Source organism: Mobula birostris, chromosome 1 (genome assembly GCF_030028105.1).
Source record: "Mobula birostris isolate sMobBir1 chromosome 1, sMobBir1.hap1, whole genome shotgun sequence".
NCBI classification, from domain to species: Eukaryota; Metazoa; Chordata; class Chondrichthyes; order Myliobatiformes; family Myliobatidae; genus Mobula; species Mobula birostris.
The window spans coordinates 57,345,195-57,372,029 of NC_092370.1; the positions used below are offsets into that span (position 1 = coordinate 57,345,195).

A 26,835-nucleotide genomic window follows, 5' to 3' on the forward strand; every position below is an offset into this window, starting at 1 on the left:
ATATTTATAAAGCCTGAGAACAGGCTGTGACTACGTCTAAAGGTGATGAGTTACAGAATGACAACAGTGTATCTAATGTGCATACAGCATGTTCTATTTCTAGCAGAATGACTCATGCATCTGATACCTCATTGGCATGCATTAGAATGGAGGCTGATCTAGCTGAGTTATACACGAGACAATAAATATTGAGGGACAAACATGCATTGGAAGAAAAGGAGGAGCAGCTTTGGGGAAACCAGGAAGAACTTCAGAGAAAGAAGCAGTAACTTAAGTTTCAGGAGAAACACAGCAGGGGTGATTGATAAGTTCGTGGCCTAAGGTAGAAGGAGATGAGTTATTGACTTCAAACTTTCTGCATAATCACTCAAAGAGTCGAACTGCAGGTGCATGTAACGAGAGCTGTATAACTCATCTCCTTCTACCTTAGGCCACCTCATCCCTGCTGTGGACCACTTTCTGGAGGTCCAAGATGCCGACTTCTACAAAGAAGCGATCCATATGCTCCACGACCGCTGAACTAAGTGTGTAAATGTAGGAGAGGACTATGTTGAAAAATAAATATGCTAGGTTTTCTAAAATTGACTCCTTCTACCTCAGGCCACGAACTTATCAATCACCCTTCATACAGGATCGAATAAAGGATTCAAATCTTTGGAACAATCATTTCATTGAAGCTCATCACCATAGCTTGTCACACCAGACAGACAGCCACTCGTGTTGTTTGGTTGATGTTGAGCAGGTCAGTGTCAGCTAAATCAAGTGAGAGTGGGCAGTTGCGCAGAATGTCTTCACGTTCTGCACCCTTTCACCACACTCACAGGATTCGCTGGTCTTTAAACCCCACTTCACTATATTGTCTCCCAACCTACAAACTCCCGCTCTCGCTCTGTTGAGAGTGCACCACTTCCGTCTGTCAAGCAGTGCCCCGTCTGGCAACATTTCTGTGGGGTCTTGCACTGTATTGTTTGATGGGGTTCTGGCTTCTGTTTGTTCCCAGAGGTCAATCCTGTATGTTTGGGGGTGGGGGGAATGTTCCGTGCAGTAGTTCCTCCACTGTAGCAAAGCTTTTCCTCAATTTCAGGAGGTTGGAAACTGGCACATGATGATGTAGTGGGTGCCGTGGATCCCAGTTCTGTTTACCTTTTTCAGTTGTTGTTGTAGTGTCCCTTCGGATCTCTGGGGAAGCAATACCTGCAAGTCTGTAAATGATATTAGTGGGTGTGGGGTGCAGTGTGCCCGTGATTATTCAGCAGGCTTCGTTAAGCAAAGGGTCTATTTTCTTCGCATGTGCTGATCTGCCCACACAGGTGAACAGCAGAGTGCGAGGGCAGTTGATCTAAGTGTGTGAGCATTAGCTCCCCATTTCATGCCTGCCAATTTTGTCAAGAGAGAATTGCGAGAGCCAACTTTCCCTCGTATTTTTTGGATGTGGGTGGCAAATGAGAGCATCCTATCCAGTGTCATGCCCAGGTAAACTGGAGTCGGATGGTGTTCGAACTCTTTCCCACACCAGAAGATCTTGAGTTTCCGAGCTGCTTCTCGATTCCTCAGGTGGAATGCACACACTTGAGTTTTTGATGGATTTGGGTTCAGAGACCATTTTTCATAATACTGCTTCATTGTTTCGAGGACTGCTGTAAGTCGTACTTCAACTTCTTGGAAGGAGTTAGCTTGTGTTGCTATGCATAGATAGTCTGCATAGGTAAACCTGCATGTGTTAGGAAAGGTTAGTTGGCGTTTCTGTAAACATTAAATAGTAGAGGTGCCAGGACTGATCCCTGTGGTAGTCTGTTCTTTTGTGGATGCCACCTACTCTTAATTCCATTTATTTCTACATAAAATCTACGATTTTCTAGCAGGCTTCTTAATACTTTGACTGTGGTTTCGTTCTTCAACATTTTTGATAATTTCAGTAGAAGGCCTCTATGATTCAGTGTTGTATGCTGCTGTTAAGTCAATGAATACTGCCCCTGTAATTTGTCACATTTCAAAGCCATCCTCAATATACTGGGTTTAGTTCAGGACTTGGTCTGGTGTTAGAAGATCTTCGATTAAGGGGGATATTCTTTTCAGTATAAGTCTCTCGTAGAGTATATAGAGGGTGCAGAGCAAGGAAATCGGTCTGTAATTTTTAGGAATGTTGGGTCTTTATTGGGTTTTAGGAGAGCAACAACTTTGGCTCTTCTCCACTTTTGAGGTATTTTTAATGATCTTAGGCAACAGTTAAAAAGGGACAGAAGCCAGTGGAGTGCTTTAAGTCCAAGATGTTTAAGTAATTCATTAAGAATCCCATCTATGCCAGCAGCTTTGTTGGATTTTAGCTGTGATACTTCATCCTTTAATTCTTCTAGGGTGAGAGGTAGGAAATTGTTATTCCCACTTGAGAGAGCTGACTCCATCTCCTGATGTTGTTTTTTCTTTTGCCTCCGTTCCTTGTTATTTGGTCGACGATTTAGTATTAGTTGGTGGGCAACCTGACTGGGTGTTACAGCAGCAATTCTTTGTGATGGTCTATTGTCTGAGTTGAGTTTCCGAACAGTTGCCCATGCCTTCTTACTATTCTTGGTCATGTCCGTGTTTTCTATAAGTTCCTGCCAACGCTGTTATCTCTCTTGGCTCAGTAGGGACAGAACTGACCCTCCCATTTCAATTATGTCCTGACCAAACGGGTCTTGGTCATATAAGTTGACATACTCATGATAACTCTGCTTGACATCACTAGTCAATCCCTGAATAGATTTGGTTCTGCAGCCTCTAGGTATGTTCTGCTGCACTACTTTCCAGATTAGTTGGACAAATTCATCATAACGATCAGGTTCTGGTGGTATGGTATCGATAAGTTGAGCAAGGGATTCTGCAAAAGATGTCCAATTCGCTTTTCTCAGGTTAAATCTTGGTAGGTACATTGATGGTACAGGTCTCAGAACTGGAAGGGATTCTACCTGGACTGGACAGTGTTGGGATTTGGGTATATGTTGGAGGACCATTCGTGTGAAGAGGTTGGAGCTTGCCAAGGTAACAAAGGCAAGGTCTGGGTTGTATCCTTTTCTCCATCTGGCACTTGTGAAGGTAGGGGTGTCCTTTGATTCATATAGTAGCTCAAGGCTGTTGTTGAGAGCCCATGATACAACTCCTTCTCCATTTGCATCATCATCTTCGTATCCCCAGTTGGCGCTATGGCTATTAAAGTCACCAATAATGAGGTACATTTTGTCCTGGAGATCTAGGTTAGGTGGCCACATGAATGGTTCATTAGGGGGTTTGCAGACCGAGATAATATTTATGTGTTTTGTTTCAACTTTCAGAAGTTCCATTGAACCAGCTTGGATGTTTGCTGTGTTCATTGCTAACAGATTTATCTTTAACAAAGATTGCACTTCCATAAATTTGACTAGGGGTGTCAATACCCAAGTGCATTCCTGGCACATAGGGTTGGTTGTTCAGCCTATGAGTTTCTTGTATGCACAAGATGTCCGGTTTTAAGTTTGCCAGGATTTCTGCTTTACAGTGGCTGAAGCCTCCGATGTTGTGGCTAACGATTTTCATGATTTCCAGTGGGCCGAGGGTTTATCCTTTTACCACCCACTGGATCACTTGGTCTGGCGCGTAATGTCAGGATTGGTCTCCTTTCGGATTAACAGGGTCACAGCGTGAATGCTCCTGACTCGACCCCTCATTGGAGCTGAGCGTGCGTAATGCAAGTATAACAACCCTGTAGCAGTCGCAGGATCAATTTTGCTGCTATGCATGCCATGAATTTAGGATTTGATTTAATGTTATAAAGTAATCTGGCAATTCAATCTTAATCTCCTAATATCTGAACAGCATACAAACAGAACTTTAAACGAAAATTTTAAAAGTTCTTCTTCTTCAACATTTAGCAGAATTTTGCTTACCTTCTGAACTCCAGTTTTTATTGCCCTCTGCACCACATCTAGAAAGTCATCTGTAAAAGCCCACAAACAAATTGTGTATTTAAAAAAAACCTCTCATGAGACAAGTGTTCATGTGCTCTTATTTACCAAATCTTTGGTAAGTAAATAACGTTTTGCATACGGGAGGTCACTATGCCAATATTACGGTAAGCGATCATAATATGTGGCTACTTTGAAAAATTAAGTAGCCACCATAAACAAGTTTACAGCTTGTTCCTTTTTGGAAGTATGGTATTCCAAATTCTGTCCCGGTTTATTCTCTCTACTTTTTCCTCTATAATGTATCTCTGGAGGACTTCTAATATTGCTCAGGATTTATCTAATATTTTCTATTTTCAGATACTGAGGAGACAGTAATGATCAAATGAAAATACTTTCAATTATGCAGCAGCTACCTTGTCTTAAAAAACTGTTTCAGACATTTTACGAGGAGTGAATTAATTTGGTCAATTAATATTAAGTAATCCACTGGCAAAGATAACATAAAAATGTAGAGTCATGGAATTGTACATTAGGCTGGTGCTTATACCAATTCTATAGCATTCACAATGTCAGTTTGTTTACATTGGAGAAACCAAAATACAGATTGGGAGACTGCTTTGCAAAACATCTGTTTTTCAGTCTGAAGAGGTGACTCAGAGTGCTGTTGCCTGTCACTCTAATTCTCCATTCCACTCCTACTCTGACCTATTTGTCTTGTACAGTTGTAACAGTGCTCAATATAAACTGCCTGTAACTGACTGACTGAATGACAACAATCACCATGGCAATCCTGGCCTCACCCTATTTCTTGGGTCACATTCATCACTTTCCCCATCCTCTGCAACTCAAAACTTATTCTCTTTCCCCATTTCTGACAACGCTTTGACCCAAAACATTAACTGTTCCGCTTTCCATTGAAAATGCCTGACATGCTGATCTTTTTCTTTTTACACATTGTTTTGATATCAACAGGCATTATTTAAAAGAAGCTGTTTTATATATGCACGCTTTATATTTTTCTCCTTGACACTGGATAAAATTTGAATTTTCATTATTTTCTCCTAACTTGTGTAGTTATCATTTTGTTTTGGAATGGAGAATACTTAAATGAAGTTATCATTTCCAAGAAAATCCTGCATAAGATTAAGAATACATGTTAGGATGGAAAAATCATTAGCAATTCAGTATGCTAGGATACATAAAAACAAACTGCTGGAGGCACTCAGAAGATCAGGCAGCATCTGTGGAAGGATATGGACAGCTGATGTTGAGGAGCCAGATCCCTGCACGTGCACTCTCATGTCTCCTTTAGGTTAGGATACTGTTGTTACCACAAGAGGTCACTCTAAGTACAATAGTAGTCAGACACCTGAACTGCGTGGTTTAAATTTTAAATTGGTTTATTTCTATCATATGTACCAAGGAATAATGAAAAACGTTTCTTGTAGACCATTCATATAGTTTAATTCATTACAACAGTGCAGAGAGATAGTACAAGGTAAAACAATAACAGAATGCAGAATAGAGTGTTACAGAGAAAGGACAGTGCAGGTAGACAAAAAGGTGCGCAATCATAATAAGCTAGACTGTGAGGTTAACAGTCTATCTCATACTAGGTGACTATTCGATAGTCTAGTAAACAACAGGATAGAAGCTTCCCTTGAGCCTGCCCATACCTGCTATCAGGCTTTTATAATTTCTGCCTTATGGGAGTTGTGAGCAGAGAGAATATGCGGATGAGTTGTAGTGGGAGGAGGGGGTCTTTGATCATGCTGGCTGCTTTACTGAGGCAGCAAAATGGGTAGAACGGTTTCATGGTTGGGAAGCTGTTTTCCACCATGCACTGAACTCTGTTCACAACTCTCTGTGGTCGTGGGCAGAGCAGTTGCCATACCATGATGCATTCAGACAGGATGCATTGATAAAAATTGGGGACATGCCAAGATTCTTTTGCCACCTGAGGAAGTAGAAGCACCTGTGAGCATTCTTGGGTGTAGCATCTACACGGCTGGACCAGCAAGGGCCATTGGTGATGTTCACAGCTGGGAACTTGAAGCTTGGAATCCTCCCGATCTCAGCACTGTTGGTCTAAACAGGAGCATCTGTAATTCCACCCCCACCCCCAAATGCCTGGAGTTAATGATCAACTCTTTATTTTGCTGACACTGAGGGAAATGTTGCTGAAATGACACCATGTCACTAGGTTCTCTATCTCCTTCCTGTGATACAACAGTGGTATCAACTGCAAACTCGTAAGTGGAGTAAAAGTAGAATCTAGCCACACAATTGCGAGTGCATAGGAGGTAGAGTTGAGTGCTGAGGATACAGCCTGGTGGGGTGCCAGTGTTGAGGATAATCTAGTGAAAGCCTATCCTTACTGACTACTCTGGTTGGTCAGGAAATCAAGGATCCATTTGCCAAGGGGGGTGCTGAGTATCAGGTCTGAGAGTTGGGATAAGTTTGCTTGGAAATATAGTATTCAAGGTAGAACTGTAGTCAATAAACAATAGTCTAACATAGGTGCCTTTACTGTCCAGATACTCTAGAGATGTGGGGCCAGGGAAATGACATCTCCAATAGATTGGATTTCTCAGTCGAGGTGGTCTGGAAAGCTGGATTTAATGTGTGCCAAGGCCAGCATCTCAAAGCACTTCATGATGGTGGGTGTTGGAGCCATTTGGTGGTAGTCATTAATGCACATTACCTTGTTTTTCTTAAGTACCAGGGTGATAATAGTCTTCTTAAAGCAGGTGGGAACCTTAGACTGAAGCAGAGAAAGGTTAAAAAAAAAAGTCAGCAAATATGACTGCCAGCTGATCTACACAGGGTCTAAGGACATGACCAAGGAAACCATCTGGGCCAGATGCACATCATTGGTTGACTATTGGAAATCTCATCTAATGTCCAAATGGTGGCATTGGTTCAGGTGCTCTGGAGACTGTTGAGGTGGTAGTGATGTTCTAATATCCCTCAGTTTAGACCACAAGACCAGAAGATATAGGAGCAGAAATAGGTCATTTGGCCCATTGAGTCTGCTCTGCCATTTCAACATGACTGATCTAATTTTCCTCTCAGAACCAATCTGCTACATTCTGCCCGTACCCCTTCATGCCCTGACCAATCAAGAATCTATCAACCTCTGCCTTAAATATATAAGATTTGGCCTCCATAGCTGCCTGTGGCAAAGAATTCCATAGATTCACCATTCCCTAGTTAAATAAGTTCCTCCTCATCTGCATTCTAAAAGGACACTCCTCTATTCTGAGGCTGTGCCCTCTGGTCTTAGACTCTCCCAGCATAGGAAACATCCTCTCCACATGCACTCTATCAAGGCCTTTCACCATTCGATAGGTTTCAATGAGGTCACCCCTCATTCTTCTGAATTTAGTGAAAACAGGCCGAGAGCCATCAGATAGATACTCTTCATATGATAAACAATTCAATCCTGGATCACTTTCATGAACCTCTTTTGAAGCCTTTCCAGTTCCAACATATCCTTTCTAAGATAAGTTGCCCAAACATGCTCACAATACTCCAAATGAGGCCCCACCAGTGCTTTATAAAGTCTCAACATTACATCCTTGCTTTTGTATTTTAGTCCTCTTCAAATTAATGCTAATATTGCATTTGCCTTCCTCATCACCAACTCAACCTGCAAATTAACCTTCAGGGAATCCTGCACAAGGACTCACAAGTCCCTTTGCACCTCAGGTTTTTGAATTTTCTCTCCATTTAGAAAATAGTCCAACCTTTTATTTCCTCTACAGTGTCAGGAACTGTATGGTCATGCACTGCATTCCATCTGTCATTTCTTTGCCCATTTTCCTAACCTAAATCCTTCTGTAGCCTCTCTACTTCTTCAAAACTACCCGCCCCCCCACCCATTTCATATTGTCTGCAAACTTTACAACAAAGCCATCAATTCTATCATCCAAATTACTGAAATATAATGTAAAAAGAATTGGTCCCAACATAGACTCCTGTGGAACACAACTTGTCACCGGCAGCCGATCAGAAACTCTTTACCTCCTGCCAATCAGCCACTGTTTTATCCATGCTAGAATCTTCCCTGTAATACCACAAGCTCATAGCTTGTTAGGCAGCCTCATGTGTGGCACCTTGTCACAGGCCTTCTGAAAATCCAAGTACACATCATCAACAATTGTCCTTTTAATATCCTGCTTGTTACTTCTTCAAAGAATTCCAAGAGATCTGTCAGGCAAGATTTTCCCTTGAGGAAACTACGCTGACCATGGCCTATTTTATCATGCGTCTCCAAGTACCCTGAGACGTCATCCTTAGTAATCGACTCCAATATTTTCCCAACCACTGAGGTCAGACTAACTGACCTACAGTTTCTTTTGCCTCTCTCCCTTCTTGAAGAGTGGAGTGGCACTTGCAGTTTTCCAGTCTTCTGGAACTTTTGCAGAATCTTGAATGATAATTTCTAATGTCTCCACGATCTCTTCAGCCACCCCTTTCAGAACTCTGGGGTGTACACCATCTGGTCCAAGTAACTTATCTACCTTCAGACCTTACAGTTTCCCAAGAAATTTCACCTTAGTTATGGTAACTTCACACAGTTCATGCCTTCTGACACCTGGAACTTGCACCATGCTACTAGTGCCTTCCATAGTGAAGACACTAACACCCAACAGTTAAAATGTGTATTGAATGTATTAGCTGAACTGGAAGGGGACGAGCTGTTGTTGCCGATACTGCCTGACTTCATCGTGTAAGCCGTTATAGTTTGCAAGGGCTGCCACAACTGACTCTCCGATAACTTTACAGAGGTCACATCTCAATTTCAGTTATGGGTCAGCGACACCTGATTTGAAAGCTGCAGTCCTGATCTTCGGAAGGGACTGGATCATCTCCTGATTTATCAATGGTTTCTGGCCTGGGAAGACCTGGACTGTCCTCTTTGGTACACAGTTCTCAAAACACTTGCTGATAAAATTTTTGATGGTGGTGATCTGCTGACTTTTTCCAAAATGGACCAGACTACAAAGCAGCCATTTACAAACTCATCTATTTCCTCAGACCAGCACTACACATCTTTCTGTACTCAATCTCATGTATCAGCTTCCATTTGCATTTAGGGAGAAGGAGCACAGTCTGGCGCTCTGATTTACTACAGTGTGGGCAGGGGTTGGCTCAGTAGCATCTTTGAGGGCTGTTTAGCATGGTCAAGGAGGTTTGGACCACTGGTGGGACAGGAGACATGCTAGTAGCATTTTAGCAATGCACTCTTGAAGTTGGCATGTTTGAAGTCATCAGCAATGAAGAAAGCTTCAGTATATCCCATTTCAAAGCTGTTGACTTTGAAGTGGGATACTCAAAGAATTATACTTTGTACTCAGAGTATCATTCTTTGAGTGCAGGCTTCACGGCCACCTGTAGACTACCTTCAGGACATCTGAAGTGAACTCCCCTGGCAGATAGTAATGGGCAACATTTCACCATTAGTTATTTCAAGCTGGGTGTGCAGGAACTCACCAGGACCATCACATCCAAGCACCTAGAGAAGTTGATTAGGAAGCAGACCCCTCTGCCTCTAACTTTGCCGGAGGATGTCATATGGTCCATCTAGTGTATTGAGAAGCCATCAGGATGTATCAAAAATATACATAATTTGATGTAAGTTACATTTCAGTAAAACATAGTGTGTATCAGTAAAGTCATGTTAACCCATCTTTACTATAAGCCGAACAATCAATATTCTGGGGCGTGCTGCTAGGAAATTAAGTCATCCATCCTGTTCTACAAAATAAGTTTTGCATACCAAATGTGTTTTCTTCAAGCCCCAGATCCACAGGGGTATTTTCCCCAGAGACTCAGCGATAAGAGGAGGAAATCCAGGCCAGTTGATGAGGGGAGTGGTTAAGACAAGAGCTGGCTGTCAGGGATCAATTAGGGTCAGTAGGTAAAGGTTAGTAATCAGAGAAGGAAGACTTGTGTGGGGGGGGGGGCAGACAAATAATGCTTGTCCATGGGTGTGATTGGACATGGGAGGGGTTAGGTCAGCAGTTCGTTGGATGCAAATTCAGGGCAATATTACACATTGGTGAAGGGATTACTGAAGAAGATCCAAGTACTTATATTAAATGGAGTTCACCCAAGTAAATTTAAGTCATGCTTCACAGTCACTTGACACACATCCACAAACGCTGGTGTGCAATGTTACACTTAAAATTGAGGTGAACTGTACACTACTGAATGATAAAGGACACTTATAGGGTCTTCGTCATGTTAGCATACCAGACACAAAGGGGATCCTGAATGTAAAAACCGTTACTGATTTCATATAATTGAAAAATCAAAAATGTCATGTGTTAGAGTGATTTTTGGGTTTAAGTCATTTACATTTAGCAAATGGCTTTGGCTACCAGTCTTTTGCCTTTGAATGTGTATTTTGGATTTAATTTGGAACAATGGATTCCTAAAAGCTGTGAATCCCAGTCCAGGTGATGCTGGCATTTGTGGTATGGACGAGAATCAGGAGGTTTGAAGTTTGTTTGTAAGTTTCAAAAAAAAGTATCCTCTATACTTTGTAAACATGGAATTGTCCTTTGATGTTTGGCACATAAAATACTGTGCCCCACGTTGGGCCAGGTGACCTTTCCACCAAAAATATCTCCATATGATGCCTGCAACACACATCAAAGTTGCTGGTGAACGCAGCAGGCCAGGCAGCATCTGTAGGAAGAGGTGCAGTCGAAGTTTCAGGCCGAGACCCTTCGTCAGGACTAACTGAAGGAAGAGTGAGTAAGGGATTTGAAAGTTGGAGGGGGAGGGGGAGATCCAGAATGATAGGAGAAGACAGGAGTGGGAGGGATGGAGCCAAGTACCCTGTTTTGTCGGATAAAGAAGCTGCTTTGTATCTACCAGGAATTTTCTCCAGTGATTTCATTCACGCAACATTTGGTGTCAGGAGTGGGATGCCTTCGTGACCCATTGTGAGGCCAATGATTTTAGCAGCCTAAATGGGTGAGTATTTTTTAAAATTAGCACTCACACTTGGATCTGTTCGGGTCAGTGGTACACAGGAACACGAGGTATCATGAACACGGAGAACGGTGCTGGTAGATATAAAAATAGTGCGTGTGCATGCAAGTGTTGATGTAAGAGAAGAAACTTTGCATGTTAATTTGGTGAGACAGAACCACCAGTTGCGAAGGGTGGTTACTGACGGTTCAGGGCGCCAGGGTGGGGGCGTGTATACTCGCTCGGAGAGCTGCATTTTAGCGTACACATTTTGCGAGTGTGATGCAAAGGAATACAGCAGGCATCATGAGTTCAGGGGCTCAAAAGTGGCAGATCGCACAGCACATACTCTACAGTTTTAAGTATGTGCTGTTCAACCGGTACCTGTCTTTTATATTTTGCTTAGTGTGGGAATTAGTGTGGAGATATTTCAGGGAGAGGTTTTACCCAGATATATCTGTCGGGATGGTACCTATTGAGGTTAAACAACACCAGGCCAAGAACTCTGATGATCCAAGCCAGCCTGTGATTCTGATTACGACCATTCATAAGCCCTTCACCCCCAGGGAGAAAGAGCATTTCATCAGGGTTGCCCTCACTTCAAGTTGCATCTAGGAATTCAGAATTCTGGCGCAAGCTCGAGGAAATGGTTGAAGTTCACCAGATGCAGCCTAAAGATATATATGTGTTGGTAAAAGCGGTGCCCGAGGAAAATATGGGACAATATGTTCCAGGGGGTGTGGGATGGTACCTGGGCAACTACCAAGAACGTCAGCAATAAAGAAAGATACTGCTTTTTTAAAGGGGAAGTGAGGAAGTGACTGAGGGAAGGTGAGAGTAACTGGGGAATGGTAATGGCAGTGAATCAAAAAGCAGATGAGATGGCTATGGATTAAGCAGATGAGACGGCTATGGATTATGCAGAACGTAAATATTGAGAGTATGAGGAGTATTCCGGGTTGGATAATCCAGGGAGGGATGACCAATTCTTCCTGAAAATGATGAAGGAAGACCTGAGCTCAGCCCACTAGGAAGTTTTAGATTTAGTCATAACAGTGGGGTCGACCTACTCTGCGGTAGTTTCGTGGGTCAGTGAGATAGACTGCGAAAGTGCAACAGAAGTTGTAAGGTGGCTATAGTGGATGCAGCTGCTGTGATGTCCCAGAGAGTTTGTTTTGTTTGTCAACAACCAGGGCATGAAGCAAGGAACTGCTGGATTAGACATGGGGGGGTAAAGGAGTTGATATGCTACAGGTGTGGCCTGTTGGGACATGGTTGGAAGCAGTGTCCAAAAAAAAAAAGGAAAGAAAAACAGGTGAATGTCACAGCAGACACGCAATCTCTCAGCCCACCGGAGCCCAGTCTGACCAATCTGATCAGATCATACAGCTAGTAAAGACGGCTCCTAGGTCAAAAAAGGATGTGGCAGCGGGCCCCACTGCCAGCGCTGGTGACCCATGGATGTACACAACAGCATTGTTAGGGGGCCGGCAATGCGATATGTTAGTGGACACAGGGGCATTGGTATCAATAACTGACCTACCCTTGCCAACAACCAGACAGGCTATTTATATTAGGGGTGTAGGAGAGAAAGCAATGAAAGCAAACAGAAGCAAGTTGCAAAAACTCGAAATCGGGGGAGTGCAGCTTCCAGTGTATTTTTGGGAATACCAAACACAAACGAGATTCTGAATGAAAAAACTGTTACTGATTCCATATAACTGAAAAATCAAAAATGTCATGCAAATTCTGTTTTTTCTTTGCAACAAAATCTGCTGGAGGAACTCAGCAGGTTGAGCAACACTTGGAGGAGAAAATGAATAGTCAATGCTTTGGGTCAAAACCCTGCATTAGGGTCTAGGAATCAGGATATTGTCAACATGAAGTGAACCAAAAATAATGGTGCATTGCAATCTAATTTCTAGGCACATCAGCTTACAATGTTAACTGCCAACCATGCCCCGAGGGAAAAAAGCAAGAAGTCAGCTAAATAGTTGAAAATGTTTTTCACTGACTATTTGATAATGTAGTAATGCTAATAGTATTAAAGACATGTAATCCATCTTATCTGACCTTACTCATTTCACCAGAACAAAATACTAATTCAAATTTGTAATTGCTTATCCGACCATCTATTAATGACCATTAAAAGGGAACTGAAAGTTATCTCACATTTAAGTACAAAATTTAAAAACCAAGTACAACATAGTAATTTAAAAATACTAAGTTCCTGTGCTCAAGCACAAGTACCATTTCACAAAATATTTAAATTATGTTCTTTGAATACGAAAATGACATATATTTTATTGTAACACTTACCTTGATGCTTTTGAGTACCACGATAAATCCCATGAAACATAGGATCTGTCAGATTTATACCAATATCTGTTAAAGGAGTAAAACAGATGAAACAAATTAAAGAAATCAATGGAATTAAATGGTAAAAAACAAATATTGAAGGGCAACATAAAGACCGAGAGAATCAACTTAAATTATTTTAGATTGTAATTAGCTTCATTAATATTTATATTGCAAATACCTCTGTGTATTTCCCTCTTGTATTTTAGAATGAAAGCAATTCCCAACCAAAGATAAAAACAAAATGTTATCATTAACTTTTCATGAATTGGCCCATGCAAGCACCACTTCAGGAAGCAAACCAATTGAAAATTTGTTCCACGGAAGAATAGAAACTGCACTGAATGGTGTTCATTTATTAAAAGCAGCGTTGTAATTTATTAACTCTTTGTTTCCCCCCCCCCCCCCCACTCTCTCTCTCTAAATATCTTTCCTTCAGATGTCTTGGCACATATTCTATACAGTGGATTCCGATTAATTGGGCCATCTGTTAATCGCTGAAGCTGGTTATTTGGTACAACTTCTAAAAGAGCAAAAACTAGTCAAGAAAATAGCCAGGATTCCCTTCATTTATTTGGGATACTATCCCACTTAATTGGGACAGGTGACTGTTGACGAAGTTTCTAACTAGTATCAGTTGTGTGCATTTATGTGGCAGTTAGACACTATCTACAGCTCTCGTGCTTAGAGCAAATAATTTTTAAATAGCATCAGTTGTGTGTGTGTTCAAATTCAATGATTTTTGTCACTGACAGTTGGCGAGAAATAAGTAATAACACTGTAATTTCAAACTGTTTTGCTAATTGCGGTTTTAAGCACTCAGGCTTAGAGATGTCAGAGATGGGTGGGACTGAAAATGGAACCTACTTCACTACTTCAGCAAGTTAGGAACTATGTAGAATTTGAAGGTAGCAACTATCATCTTGCATATTACAATCAAAATGAAGATTTGAAGGATGCAAACATCAAATGCATTGTACGAGGGCATTTCATTATCTGCACTTGATGTCTGTGCCGATGTTATTCATTTACAATCAAAAGAACTTGGCTATGTACATTGGATAAATCCCGCTATTGATAACTATTAGTAAGTACAGTTTCTTCGTACTGTAGTATTTAGTGTTATAATTTGTTTTGTATTTCATTTAAATGCATAATTTCTTACTTATATTAGGTTGTCTTTTTTAAATATACATTTTAACTATTTATTTAACTATTTTAACACGTGGCCAAGTGGTTAAGGCATTCGTCTAGTGATCTGAAGGTCGCTAGATCGTGTCTCAGCTGTGGCAGCGTGTTTGTGTCCTTGAGCAAGGCACTTAACCACACATTGCTCTAGTGTCTGTGGGAGGAGTGGTGCCCCACATAGACTGCCAATCTGCGCCTTGTAAGGCATGAAAGTGCCCGACGCAGGCCTCCCATGGTCTGAGTCGACGTTCCCTCCCTCTAACTCTTTCCATAAAACTTCAGCTAAACAGGGTAGCCACTTAATTGCGCCAAAATGTACCAAGATGTGTCCCAATTAATCAGAATCCATTGTATTTGGTTATCAGCTTATTTTTCAGGCACCTGCATGTGTATAAGGCTGTCATGTTTCTGTGTTTGAAAACTGGATGTTTTCTATCCCTTCTACATACAGTTCCTAAATTAACAATTCTGAATCTGATTTTGCTATCTATACTTTCACCTCCTTTCCTAAAGCTATTATTGAGCTACCAGGGATCACATTCACTTGTTTCTATTTTTATTTATCTAGTCCAGGGGTCCCCAACCTTTTTTGCACTGCGGACCGGTTTAATATTGACAATATTCTTGCAGACTGGCCGACCCGGTGGGGGTGCGGGGTGTTAATTGTGACCGGAATATAGGTGATAAGTCAACTATAAGTCACTTCTAAGTGGCTAATACACTCAGTTTTGTTTCTAAAAGATTTTATCTAATGAATTTAATATTAAACATACAGCACATATTTCCCTCGCATGAATATAGTGATAAGTCAATTATAAGTCACTTACATAAGTCAATAGCATCATAACATTTTAAGTAACGTTTGGCTATTAAACACACAGTGTATATTTTCCCCGTATGAACATACAAAATCAGTGTAACACACCAATATCGCTGGATCAGTGGGTGCCCTGGGCTTGTTTCCCTGCAACAAGACGGTCCCATCGAGGGGTGAGGGGAGACAGCGATACTCGAAGGGGGTTCCTTATGTCCAGTCTATTCCGCAATTTAGTTTTTGTTGCATTCATTGCAGAAAACCCCGCTTCGCAGAGATATGTTGTTGGAAATGGAAGCAATGTTTTTAGTGCTTTCATGACTATCTCAGGAGACTCAGCCTCGACTTTGATCTAGAATGCCAGCAGAGATGTTATCTCAAACATACTTTTCAGCCCACCGTCATTTGCAAGCTGGAGGAGTTGATCTTCTTCCCACGCTGACATGGATGACGCATGCGTAATGACCATGCGTGCGTTCAAGTTCCAACAGTGGGTGTGACAAGGAATGAGGAAAGGTGCAGCTGACTCATATCATTTCATATCACCAAATCATATCGTTTCCTCGCGGCCCGGTAGCACATGCTTTGCAGCCCGGTGGTTGGGGAGCAATGATCTAGTCAAGGAATCATCTACAGTAACTCCATTCCTACAGCTATTAACTGGCATCCCCCAAGAATCTAACATCTTTCCTACATCTATTGCCTCTAAAATAAAGAAATGGTAAAACAGTACAACTGTGGCTGACAAAGGAAGTCAAAGCTATTATAAAAGCAAAAGAAAGGGCATACAACAAAGCAAAATGGTACATGGAGCTTAGAAAAATAGAGGGCTATAGGAGACCCTAGGTTATTTCTAAAGTAAGTACATGTCTGGCACAGCATTATGGGCCAAAAGGCCTGTATTGTGCTGTAGGTTTTCTATGTTTCTAAAAATTAGTGGGAAGATAAGAGGATTGGGAAGTTTTTAAAAACCTACAGACAGCAACAAAAAAAATCATTAGAAGGGAAAAGATGAAATATGAAAGCAAGCTAGCAAATAATATCAAAGTGGATAGTCAAAGTTTTTCCAAGTATGTTGAAAATAAAAGAGAAGTGAGAATAGATATAGGACCGCCAGAAAATGAGGCAGGAGAAATAGTAACAGGGGACAAGGAGGTAGCTGATGAACTAAATCAATAACTACTAACTGTGGCGCTTCTCTTCCTGGTGAACTTAACGTATTCTACGCAAAATTCGAACAAAACAGGTGCGTCCCACTCCCTCTGGATGAACCGGACCTGGTGACATCAAGATTCATCGTCACCGAGGAGGACGTTAGAAGGGCCTTCCTGAAGATAAATCCAAGGAAGGCGACGGGCCCAGATGGCGTCCCGGGATGGGTTCTCCAGGCCTGTGCAAGCGAGCTAGCCGGAGTGTTTGCTGATATCTTCAAGTGCTCCTTGCTTCAGTCTAAGATCCCCTCGTGTTTTAAGAAAGCAACGATAATCCCAGTGTCGAAGAAGAGCAAGGTGGCATGCCTGAATGACTATCGACCTGTGGCTCTGACATCAATTGCTATGAAGTGCTTCGAGAGATTGGTTATGGCACACATCAACCACAGCCTACCGGTCAACCTCGACGCTTTGCAATTCGCCTACAGCAGCAACAGGTCAACGGCAGATGCCATCTCTCTGGCCCTACATTCCTCCTCAGAACATCTGGAGAATAAAGACGCATACATAAGGCTCCTTTTCATTGACTACAGCTCTGCCTTTAATACCATCATTCCAAATAAACTGATTCCTAAGCTCCGGAACCTGGGCCTTAGCACTCAGATCTGCAGCTGGATCTTCAACTTCCTCACAGACAGGACCCAGGCTGTAAAAATAGGGGACAAGCTCTCCTCTACAATTACTCTGAGCATCGGTGCCCCACAAGGCTGTGTACTCAGCCCCCTGCTGTACTCACTGTACACCCATGATTGTGTAGCCAAGTATCCATCAAACTCAATATATAAGTTTGCTGATGACACAACAATTGTAGACCGTTATCTCAGGTAATGATGAGTTTGAGTACAGAGAGGAAGTTAAGAACCTGGTGGCACGGTGCGAAGACAATAACCTATCCCTCAATGTCAGCAAGACAAAGGAATTGGTTGTTGACTTCAGAAGGAGTAGTGGACCGCATGACCCAATTTACATCGGTGGTGCGCAAGTGGAACAGGTCAAAAGCTTTAAGTTCCTCGGGGTCAATATCACAAATGATCTGACATGGTCCAACCAAGAGGAGTTCACTGCCAAGAAGGCCCACCAGCGCCTTTACTTCCTGAGAAAACTAAAGAAATTTGGCCTGTTCCCTAAAACCCTCACTAATTTTTATAGATGCACCATAGAAAGCATTCTTCTAGGGTGCATCACAACAACCTGGTATGGAAGTTGTCCTGTCCAAGACCGAAAGAAGCTGCAGAAGATCGTGAACATGGCGCAGCACATCACACAAACCAATCTTCCGTCCTTGGACTCACTTTACACCCTACGCTGTCGGATCAGTGCTGCCAGGATATCAAGGACCCACCCAGCCAACACACTTTTCGTCCCTCTTCCCTCCAGGAGAAGGCTCAGGAGCTTGAAGACTCGTACAGCCAGATTTGGGAACAGCTTCTTTCCAACTGTGATGAGACTGCTGAACGGATCCTGACCCAGATCTGGGCCATACCCTCCAAATACTCAGACCTGCCTCTCGGTTTTTTTGCAATACCTTACTTTCCATTTTTCTATTTTCTATTTATGATTTATAATTTAAATTTTTAATATTTACTAATGTTTACTATTTTTAATATTTAATATTTGTAATCCAGGGAGTGGGAAGTGCAGAATCAAATATCGCTGTGAAGATTGTACGTTCTAGTATCAATTGTTTGGCGACAATAAAGTATAAAGTAGAAAGTATACATCAGTATTTTGTGTCGGTCTTCACAGTGGAAGACACTAGCAGTATGCCTGATATTGTAGTGTGTGAAGGAAGAGAAGTGGGTGCAGTTCCTATTACAAGGGAGAAGATGCTCAAAAAGCTGAAAGACCTAAAGGTACATAAGTCACCCAGACCAGAGGAACTGCACCCCAGGGTTCTGAAAGAGGTAGCGTTAGAGATTGTGGTGGCATTAGAAATAATTTTTCTGGGCCAGCTGGTGGCACAATGACATTGGCGCCGGTCTCGGAAGCGGAGGTTCCCGGGTTCGAAATCAGTCGGGTCCACTCCCAAGTACGCTTTCCATCCGAGCCGGGTTGAGTGTCGAGATCGCGACTCGACCTCATAAAACAAAGGGAAAAATACTGTGAAAACGTCTGTGTGAGGAGTGGCGCACCACACAGTCTCTCTCTCGCTCCGCACCTTGTAAAAGTCATGAAAAAGACATCATCACATACGCGCGCACGCACAAACTTGCACGCATGCAGGCACACGCCAAAAAAAGAGAAATGATCTTTCAAAAATCATTGGACTTTGGCATGGTGCCAGAGGACTGGAAAACTGCAAATGTTACTCCAACCTTTAAGAAAGGAGGAAGGCAGCAGAAAGGAAATTATAGACCAGTTAGCCTGACCTCAGAGGTTGGGAAGATGTTAGAGTCAACTGTTAAGGATGACATGATGGAGTATTTGGTGACACAGACAAGATAGTACAAAGTCAGCATGATTTCCTTCAGGGAAAATCCTGCCTGATGAGCCTTGGAATTCTTTGAGGAGATTACAAGTGGGATAGATAAAGGGATGTTGTATATTTGGACTTTCAGAAGGCCTTTGACAAGGTGCCACACATAAGGCTGCTTACCAAGTTAAGAGCCCATAGTATTACAGGAAAGTTACTACGATGGTTAGAGCATTGGCTGATTGGTAGGAGGCAGTGAGTGGGAATAAAAGGATCCTTTTCTGGTTGGTTGCCAGTGACGTGGTGTTCCGCAGGGGTCAGTGTTGGAACCACTTCTTTTTATGTTGTATATAAATGATTTAGATGATGGAAATAGATGGCTTTGTTGCCAAGTTTGCAGATGATACGAAGATTGGTGGAGCAGCAGGTACGGTTGAGGAAACAGGTAGGATGCAGAAGGACTTAAGACAGATTAGAAGAATGGGCGAGGAAGTGGCAAATGAAATATAATGTTGGAAAATGCAGGGTCATGCACTTTGGTAGCAGAATTAAATGTGTGGACTATTTTCTAAATGAGGAGAAAATCCAGGAAGCAGAGATGCAGAGGAACTTGGAGTCATTATGCAGGAAACCATAAAGGTTAACTTGCAGGTTGAGTCAGTGGTGAGGAAGGCAAATGCTATGTTAGCATTTATTTCAAGAGGTCTAGAATACAAGAGCAAGGATGTGATGCTGAGGCTTTATAAGGTACTGGTGAGGCCTCACCTTGAGTATTGAGAACAGTTTTGGGCTCCTCATCTTAGAAAAGATGTGCTGGCATTGGAGAGGGTCCAGAGGAGGTTCACAAGGATGATTCCAGGAATGAAAGGTTTATCATATGAGGAACATTTGATGGTTCTGGGACCGTACTCGCTGGAATTCAAAAAGAAGAAGGGGAGATCTCATTGAAACCTTTAGAATGTTGAAAGGCCTGGACAGAGTAGATGTGGAAAGGATGTTTCTCATGGTGGGAGAGTCTAGGACAAGGGGGCACAGCCTCAAGGTAGAGGGGCACCCTTTCAAAACAGAGATGCAGAGAAATTTCTTTAGCCAAAGGGTGGTGAATTTGTGGAATTTGTTGCCACATGCTGCTGAGGAGGCCAGGTCGTTGAGTGTATTTAAGGCAGAGTTTGATAGGTTCTTGATTGGACATGGCATGAAAGGTTACAGGGAGAAGGCCGGGAACTGGGGTGGAGGAGATTAAAAAAAAGGATCAATCATGATTGAATGGCAGAGCAGACTCGATGGGCCAGATGGCCTAATTCTGCTCCTATGTCTAATGGTCTAAAAGCAAAAAAATCAAATTTGTACAAATTGATGACATGTAGCTACATTAGAACATAAGGAATAGGAGCAGGAGTAGGCCATCTGGCCTGTTGAGTGTTCTCCACCGTTCAATAAAATCGTGGCTGATCTGGCCATGGACTCATCTCCACCTCCATGCCTTTTCCCCATAACCCTTAATTCTCCTTCTATGCAAAAATCTATCCAACCTTGTCTTAGATATAAATATACACCTACCATAACCTCCCTGCTGCACCTAAAATGTGAGATCACTTGTGCAGCAACCATTTAAATTCTACTTCCATTTACCCATTTTGATATGTCAGTCCATGCCTCCTCTACTACCGCGAAAGGGCCACTCTGAGGTTGGAAGAACAACACCTCATATCTTTCTGGGTAGTCACCAACCTAATGGAATGAATATCAATTTCACTAACTTCTGGTAATTTCTCCCCCTACCCTTTCTCTATTTTTCCATTCTCCATTTTGGCTCACTTTTTACCCCCTCTTTTCTCCTCACCTGCCCATCACCTCCTTCTGATGCCCTTCCTTCTTCCCTTTCTTCCATGGTCCATTGTCCTCACCTATCAGATTTGTCCTCCTTCAGCCATTTACCTTTCCACCTATAACCTCTGAGCTTCTTACTTCATTTCCCCTCCCTCACCTGGTTTCACCTGTTGGCTTGTACTCATTCCCCTCCCCCACTACCTTTTAATTCTGGCTTCTTCTCCCTTTCTTTCCAGTCTCAGCCCAAAACATTGGCTGTTTGTTCCCCTCCATAGATATCTGACCTACTGAGTTCCTCCAACATTATGTACAGTGGCATGCAAAATTTTGGGCACCCCCGTCAAAATTTCTGTTACTGTGAATAATTAAGTGAGTAGAAGATGAACTGATTTCCAAAAGTCATAAAGTTAAAGACGAAACATTCTTTTCAACATTTTAATCAAGATTAGTGTATTATTTTTGTTTTGTACAATTTTAGAGTGGAAAAAAAGAAGGAGCATCATGCAAAACTTTGGGCACCCCAAGAGATTTGAGCTCTCAGATAACTTTTACCAAGGTCTCAGACCTTAAATAGCTTGTTAGGGCTATGGCTTGTTCACTGTCACTGTTAGGAAAGGCCAGGTGATGCAAATTTCAAAGCTTTTTAAATACCCTGACTCCTCAAACCTTGTCCCAACAATCAGCAGCCATGGGCTCCTCTAAGCAGCTGCCTAGCACTCTGAAAATTAAAATAAATGATGCCCACAAAGCAGCATAAGGCTACAAGAAGATAGCAAAGCATTTTCGGGAAGCAGTTTCCTCAGTTCGTAATGTAATTAAGAAATGGCAGTTAACAGGAATGGTGGAGGTCAAGTTGAGGTCTGGAAGACCAAGAAAACCTTCTGAGAGAACTGCTCACAGGATTGCTAGAAAGGCAAATCAAAACCCCCGTTTGACTGCAAAAGACCTTCAGGAAGATTTAGCGCACTCTGGAGTGGTGGTGCACTGTTCTAATGTGCAGCGACACCTGCACAAATATGACCTTCATGGAAGAGTCATCAGAAGAAAACCTTTCCTGTATCCTCACCACAAAATTCAGCATCAGAAGTTTGCAAAGGAACATCTAAACAAGTCTGATGCATCTTGGACTGTGGACTGATGAAGTTAAAGTAGAACTTTTTGGCCGCAATGAGCAAAGGTATGTTTGGGGAAAAAAGGGTGCAGAATTTCATGAAAAGAACACCTCTCCAACTGTTAAGCACAGGGGTGGATCAATCATGCTTTGGGCTTGTGTTGAAGCCAGTGGCACAAGGAACATTTCACTAGTAGAGGGAAGAATGAATTCAATTAAATACCAGCAAGTTCTTGAAGCAAACATCACACCGTCTGTAAAAAAAGATGAAGATGAAAAGAGGATGGCTTCTACAACAGGATAATGATCCTAAACACACCTCAAAATCCATAATGGACTACCTCAAGAGGCGCAGGCTGAAGGTTTTGTCATGGTCCTCATAGTTCCCCGACCTAAACATCATCGAGAATCTGTGGATAGACCTCAAAAGAGCAGTGCATGCAAGACGGCCCAAGAATCTCACAGAACTAGAAGCCTTTTGCAAGGAAGAATGGGTGAAAGTCCCCCAAACAAGAATTGAAAGACTCTATAGAAAGCATTTACAAGCTGTGATACTTGCCAAAGGGTGTGTTACTAAGTACTAACCATGCAGGGTGCCCAAACCTTTGCTTTGGGCTCTTCTCCTTTTTGGTTATTTTGAAACTGTAAAAGATGGAAATAAAAAAGTAGTCTTGCTTAAAATATTAAAGAAATGTGTCATCTTTAACTTTATACCTTTTGGAAATCAGGTCATCTTTTACTCACTTAGCTATTCACCAGAACAGAAATTTTGACCAGGGGTGCCCAAACTTTTGCATGCCACTGCATGTGTTGCTCTGGATTCTCAGCATCTGCAGAACCCCGTGTTCTAAACTAGGAGAGCTGTCGTACAGACTACTTAAGCAACAGTTATGCTTACAGATCAATACCTGTGAGTATAACAATAGTGAGAATTCAGTTGAAAAAAAAATCAGAATACCTCATTCATCTTAGCACTAACATTCTGTTTCTAAAAATCAACTGATGGAAAGTTTTGTCTGTTTCCTACTCCTTTTACCAGAAAGGTCAATAACCAGAGGGCAGAGATTCAAGGCAATACATATGGAATCCAATGAGGAGCAGAGAAAAAAAGTAACACAATAAATTCTCTCCTTGCCTGCCCATTACCTCCCCCTGGTGCTTCTTCTGCCTTTTCTTTCCTCTATGGCCTTCTGTTTCTTTCACCAATTTACTTCCCAGCTCTTTACTTCATCCCCTCCCTCTTCAGGATACACCTATCACCTTGTGTTTCTCTCTCCACTGCCTCCACCCCCCCCCCAACTTTTTAAATATACTCCTCAGCTTTTTCTCTCCAGCCCTGCCAAAGGGTTTCGGCCCAAAAACATCAACTGTACTCTTTTCCTAGATGCAGCCTGGCCTGCTGAGTTCCTCCAGCATTTTGTGTGTGTTGTCTTGAAACATCATAGGATTGTGCTATTTCAGTATGGAATCACGAAACAGAAACCATGCTTGATTAATCTATCGGAATTCCCTGACAACGTATCTAATAGCATAGGTAAGAACGTGGTACACTTTAGATGTTCAGAAATCTTTCACTAGGATCCCTTACAGGAGGTTAAGTTGAAATCACATGGAAGTGGAGAGGAAATATTACAACATGCGTCCAAAGACAGAAAACTAGGAGTGGAAATAAACAGGTCTTTTGTTGGTTAACAGGCTGTGATTTGTCAGGCAGCAGAGAATCAATATCCACAATATGTCTTGGAGTCAAATGTGAATTCTGGGTTTAATAACAATAAGGTGGAATTGTGATCGAATAGAGCATATAAAGAGAACAAGTGAGTGGGTGAGAACATACCAGATGAAGTATAATGTGGAAACATAGAAGAACATTTTGTGCAGAAAACAGAAAAGCAGACCATTTTTTAACTGACAATACTACGACAAAGGAAACAAAGTGTTCTTCAACACACATTATTGAAAGCTGACATGCAGGTACAACAGATTTTTTTTTGCAATTATACAAGCCTTTTGTGAAACTACATTTGAGTATCAAGTATAACTGTACATGAATACAGCCAAACGAAACAGCATTTTCCGGGGCCACGCATTACCAATAGCGCACAACACATTGCACATAGCAATAAAAAACACATATGGTTACAATTTAAGAAAAACAAAAAAAAATAGCCAAAGTCCCTGAGTGGCATGACTATAGAATTGATGGCAAGTTGTTCTTCCATCGAACGAACACTGAAGAGCAGCACAGAGTGAACATCGTAGGGAGCACTGACGGCAGTGGCCAGTCTCCAACCCAAGTACGGATTACAGAGCGCCCCATAGAGGTTCTCCCACATCACCTTGGTGTCCCCTCTCCTGGTCGGTTTCCGCGGATTGGGCCTAGCCCTCGCCATAATCAAGGCAATGCAGCTCCCCCATCAACAGTGTCACCAATAAACCAGTGAATTGGATTTGCAGTATTCTGTGTTACCAATGTCCAACAGGCTCTTGCAATCACAAAATGTCCAAGGCCATCACTTGCACGTTTTTTTTGGACCGCACACTGTCTCAGCACAACAGTTCCAGGGCAACAACACAACAATGATATACAGCAAGTCTAGCTCCATCGCTATTGAGTAACTCACTGGTGGCATAGTCCTGCAGTACTTGATGTTCTTAGTATCCAGCGGTGATTTGCAATTGTAAAAAAGACATGCAAGGCAAACAAATACACCTTCGATTGGATGAAGAGTGGCTGCTGCCTCCGAGCGCCCCGCCATTTTACCAGAAGAACTCCATCCTCAGTTATACACACAAAATGCTGGAGGAACTCGGCAGGTCAGGCAGCATCTATGACTGTACTCTTTTCCATAGATGCTGACTGGCCTGCTGAGTTCTTCCAGCCTTTTTTGTGTGTTGCTCGGATTTCCAGCATCTGCAGATTTTCTTTTGTTTACCATCTACAGTTATGTACAGTTATGACTGGTCTCCTTAAAAAAAAATGCCATTCAGGAAATGTAATGTATATTTAGCAGATTGGTTCCAAAAAGAACAGATTGAGTAAACTAAAATGTATTAGACCATAAGATATAGGAGCAGAATTAGGCCATTTGGCTCATCACATCTGCTCTGACATTTCATCATGGCTGATCCAATTTTCCTCTCAGCCCCAATCTCCTGCATTCTCCCCGTACCTCTTCATGCCCTGACCAATCCTGACCAATTCAACCTCTCTCTTAAATATACATAAAGACTTGGCCTCCACAACTGCTTGTGACAAAGAATTCCACAGATTCACCACCCTCTGACTAAAGAATTTCCTCCTCATCTCCATTCCCAATGCCTTCTATGCACGCTTTGAAAGGGAGAACACAACTACAGCTGTGAAGAACCCAGCTGCACCTGATGACCCTGTGATATCTGACTCAGAGGCTGATGTTAAGCTATCTTCAAAAGAGAATGAACCCTCGCAAGGTGGAAGGTCCTGATGGAGTACCTGGTAAGACTCTGAAAACCTGTGCCAACCAACGAGCTGGAGTATTCAAGGACATTTTCAACCTCTCACTGCTAGGGGCAGAAGTTTCCACTTGCTTCAAAAAGGCAACAATTACACCAGTGCCTAAGCTGCCTTAATGACTATCGCCTGGTAGCACTCACATCAACAGTGACGAAATGCTTTGAGAGGTTGGTCGTGACTAGACTGAACTCCTGCCTCAGCAGGACCTGGACCCATTGCAATTTGCCTATCACCACAATAGGTCAATGGGCAGAGGCAATCTCAATGGCTTTCCACACAGCTTTAGACCACCCAAACAACACAAACACCTACGTCAGGATGCTGTTCTTCAACTGTAGCTCAGCATTTAATACCATCACTCCCACAATCCTGATTGAGAAGTTGCAGGACCTGGGCCTCTGTACCTCCCTCTGCAATTGGATCCTTGACTTCCTAACTAGAAGACCACAGTCTGTGCGGATTGGTGATAACATTTCCTCCTCGCTGACAATCAACACTGGTGCACCTCAGGGGTGTGTGCTTAGCCCACTGCTCTACTCTCTATATACACAACTCTGAGGCTAGGCATAGCTCAAATACCATCTATAAATTTGTTGACAATACAACCACTGTTGGTAGAATCTCAGGTGATGATGAGAGGGCGTACAGGAGTGAAATTTGCCAACTAGTGGAGTGGTGCTGCAGCAACAACCTGGCACTCAACTTCAGTAAGATGAAAGAGCTGATTGTGGACTTCAGGAAGGGTAAGACGAAGGAACACATACCAATCCTCATAGAGGGATCAGAAGTGGAGAGTGTGCAGCTTCAAGTTCCTGAGTGTCAAGATCTCTGAGGATCTAACCTGGTCCCAACAAATCGATATAGTTATAAAGAAGGCAAGACAGCGGCTATACTTTATATAACAAAATGGAAAATAAACACTATATTTTAGCTGGAGACACAATGCTGTAGCCTGGAGGATTAAACAAAGACAAGCACTGAGGAAAAGTTCTGATACAGTTTCAACTCAAATATCGATGCTCCCTTTGCCTCTACTGATACTGCTCGACATGTTGTAGTCTTTTAACAGTTTGCTATATTTTAGCCGATGGGCTTACAAGTCAAAGTGAGTAAATATTCTTTCAAACTTATTTGGCAAACAGAATTTAAGACAGGATTACAATGCACCAATTTCATCATAGTCATACAGCACATAAGCAGACCCAACTTGTTCATGCTGACCATGTCTACCTGAGCTAGTCCTATTTGCCTCCATTTGACCCATATCCCAAACCCTTCCTGTACATGTACTGTACCTGCCTACATGTCTTCAAAAAGCTGTAATTGTAATCACCTCTTCAGCTTCCTCTGCAGCTTGTTCCATACACTTTCCATGTTCTGGGTGGGAAAAAAAATGCTTACCGGTTCCCTCTTAAATCTTTCCCCTCAAAATTATGCTAATCACGTTGACTTCACAGCATTTCAATTACGTTAGAACTAAGATGATTTACAATCCAATTAGTTCATT

General features: G+C 42.3%; 1 protein-coding gene across 3 annotated transcripts in view; it reads right to left on the minus strand.

The window, feature by feature from the left end:
- tatdn1 (TatD DNase domain containing 1) overlaps nucleotides 1-26,835 on the minus strand; it is a 91,564-nt gene that overhangs the window by 62,862 nt on the left and 1,867 nt on the right. For 2 of the 3 annotated variants that reach the window (XM_072255539.1, XM_072255547.1), the window contains exons 2-3: nucleotides 13,227-13,292; nucleotides 3,900-3,949 (exon numbers count right to left, since the gene is read on the minus strand). In XM_072255539.1, coding sequence (XP_072111640.1) covers nucleotides 3,900-3,949; nucleotides 13,227-13,292 — 116 coding nt within the window. Of the gene's footprint in view, nucleotides 1-3,899; nucleotides 3,950-6,624; nucleotides 6,685-13,226; nucleotides 13,293-26,835 lie in introns of all 3 variants that reach the window. The other variant, XM_072255553.1, reaches the window with a different exon arrangement.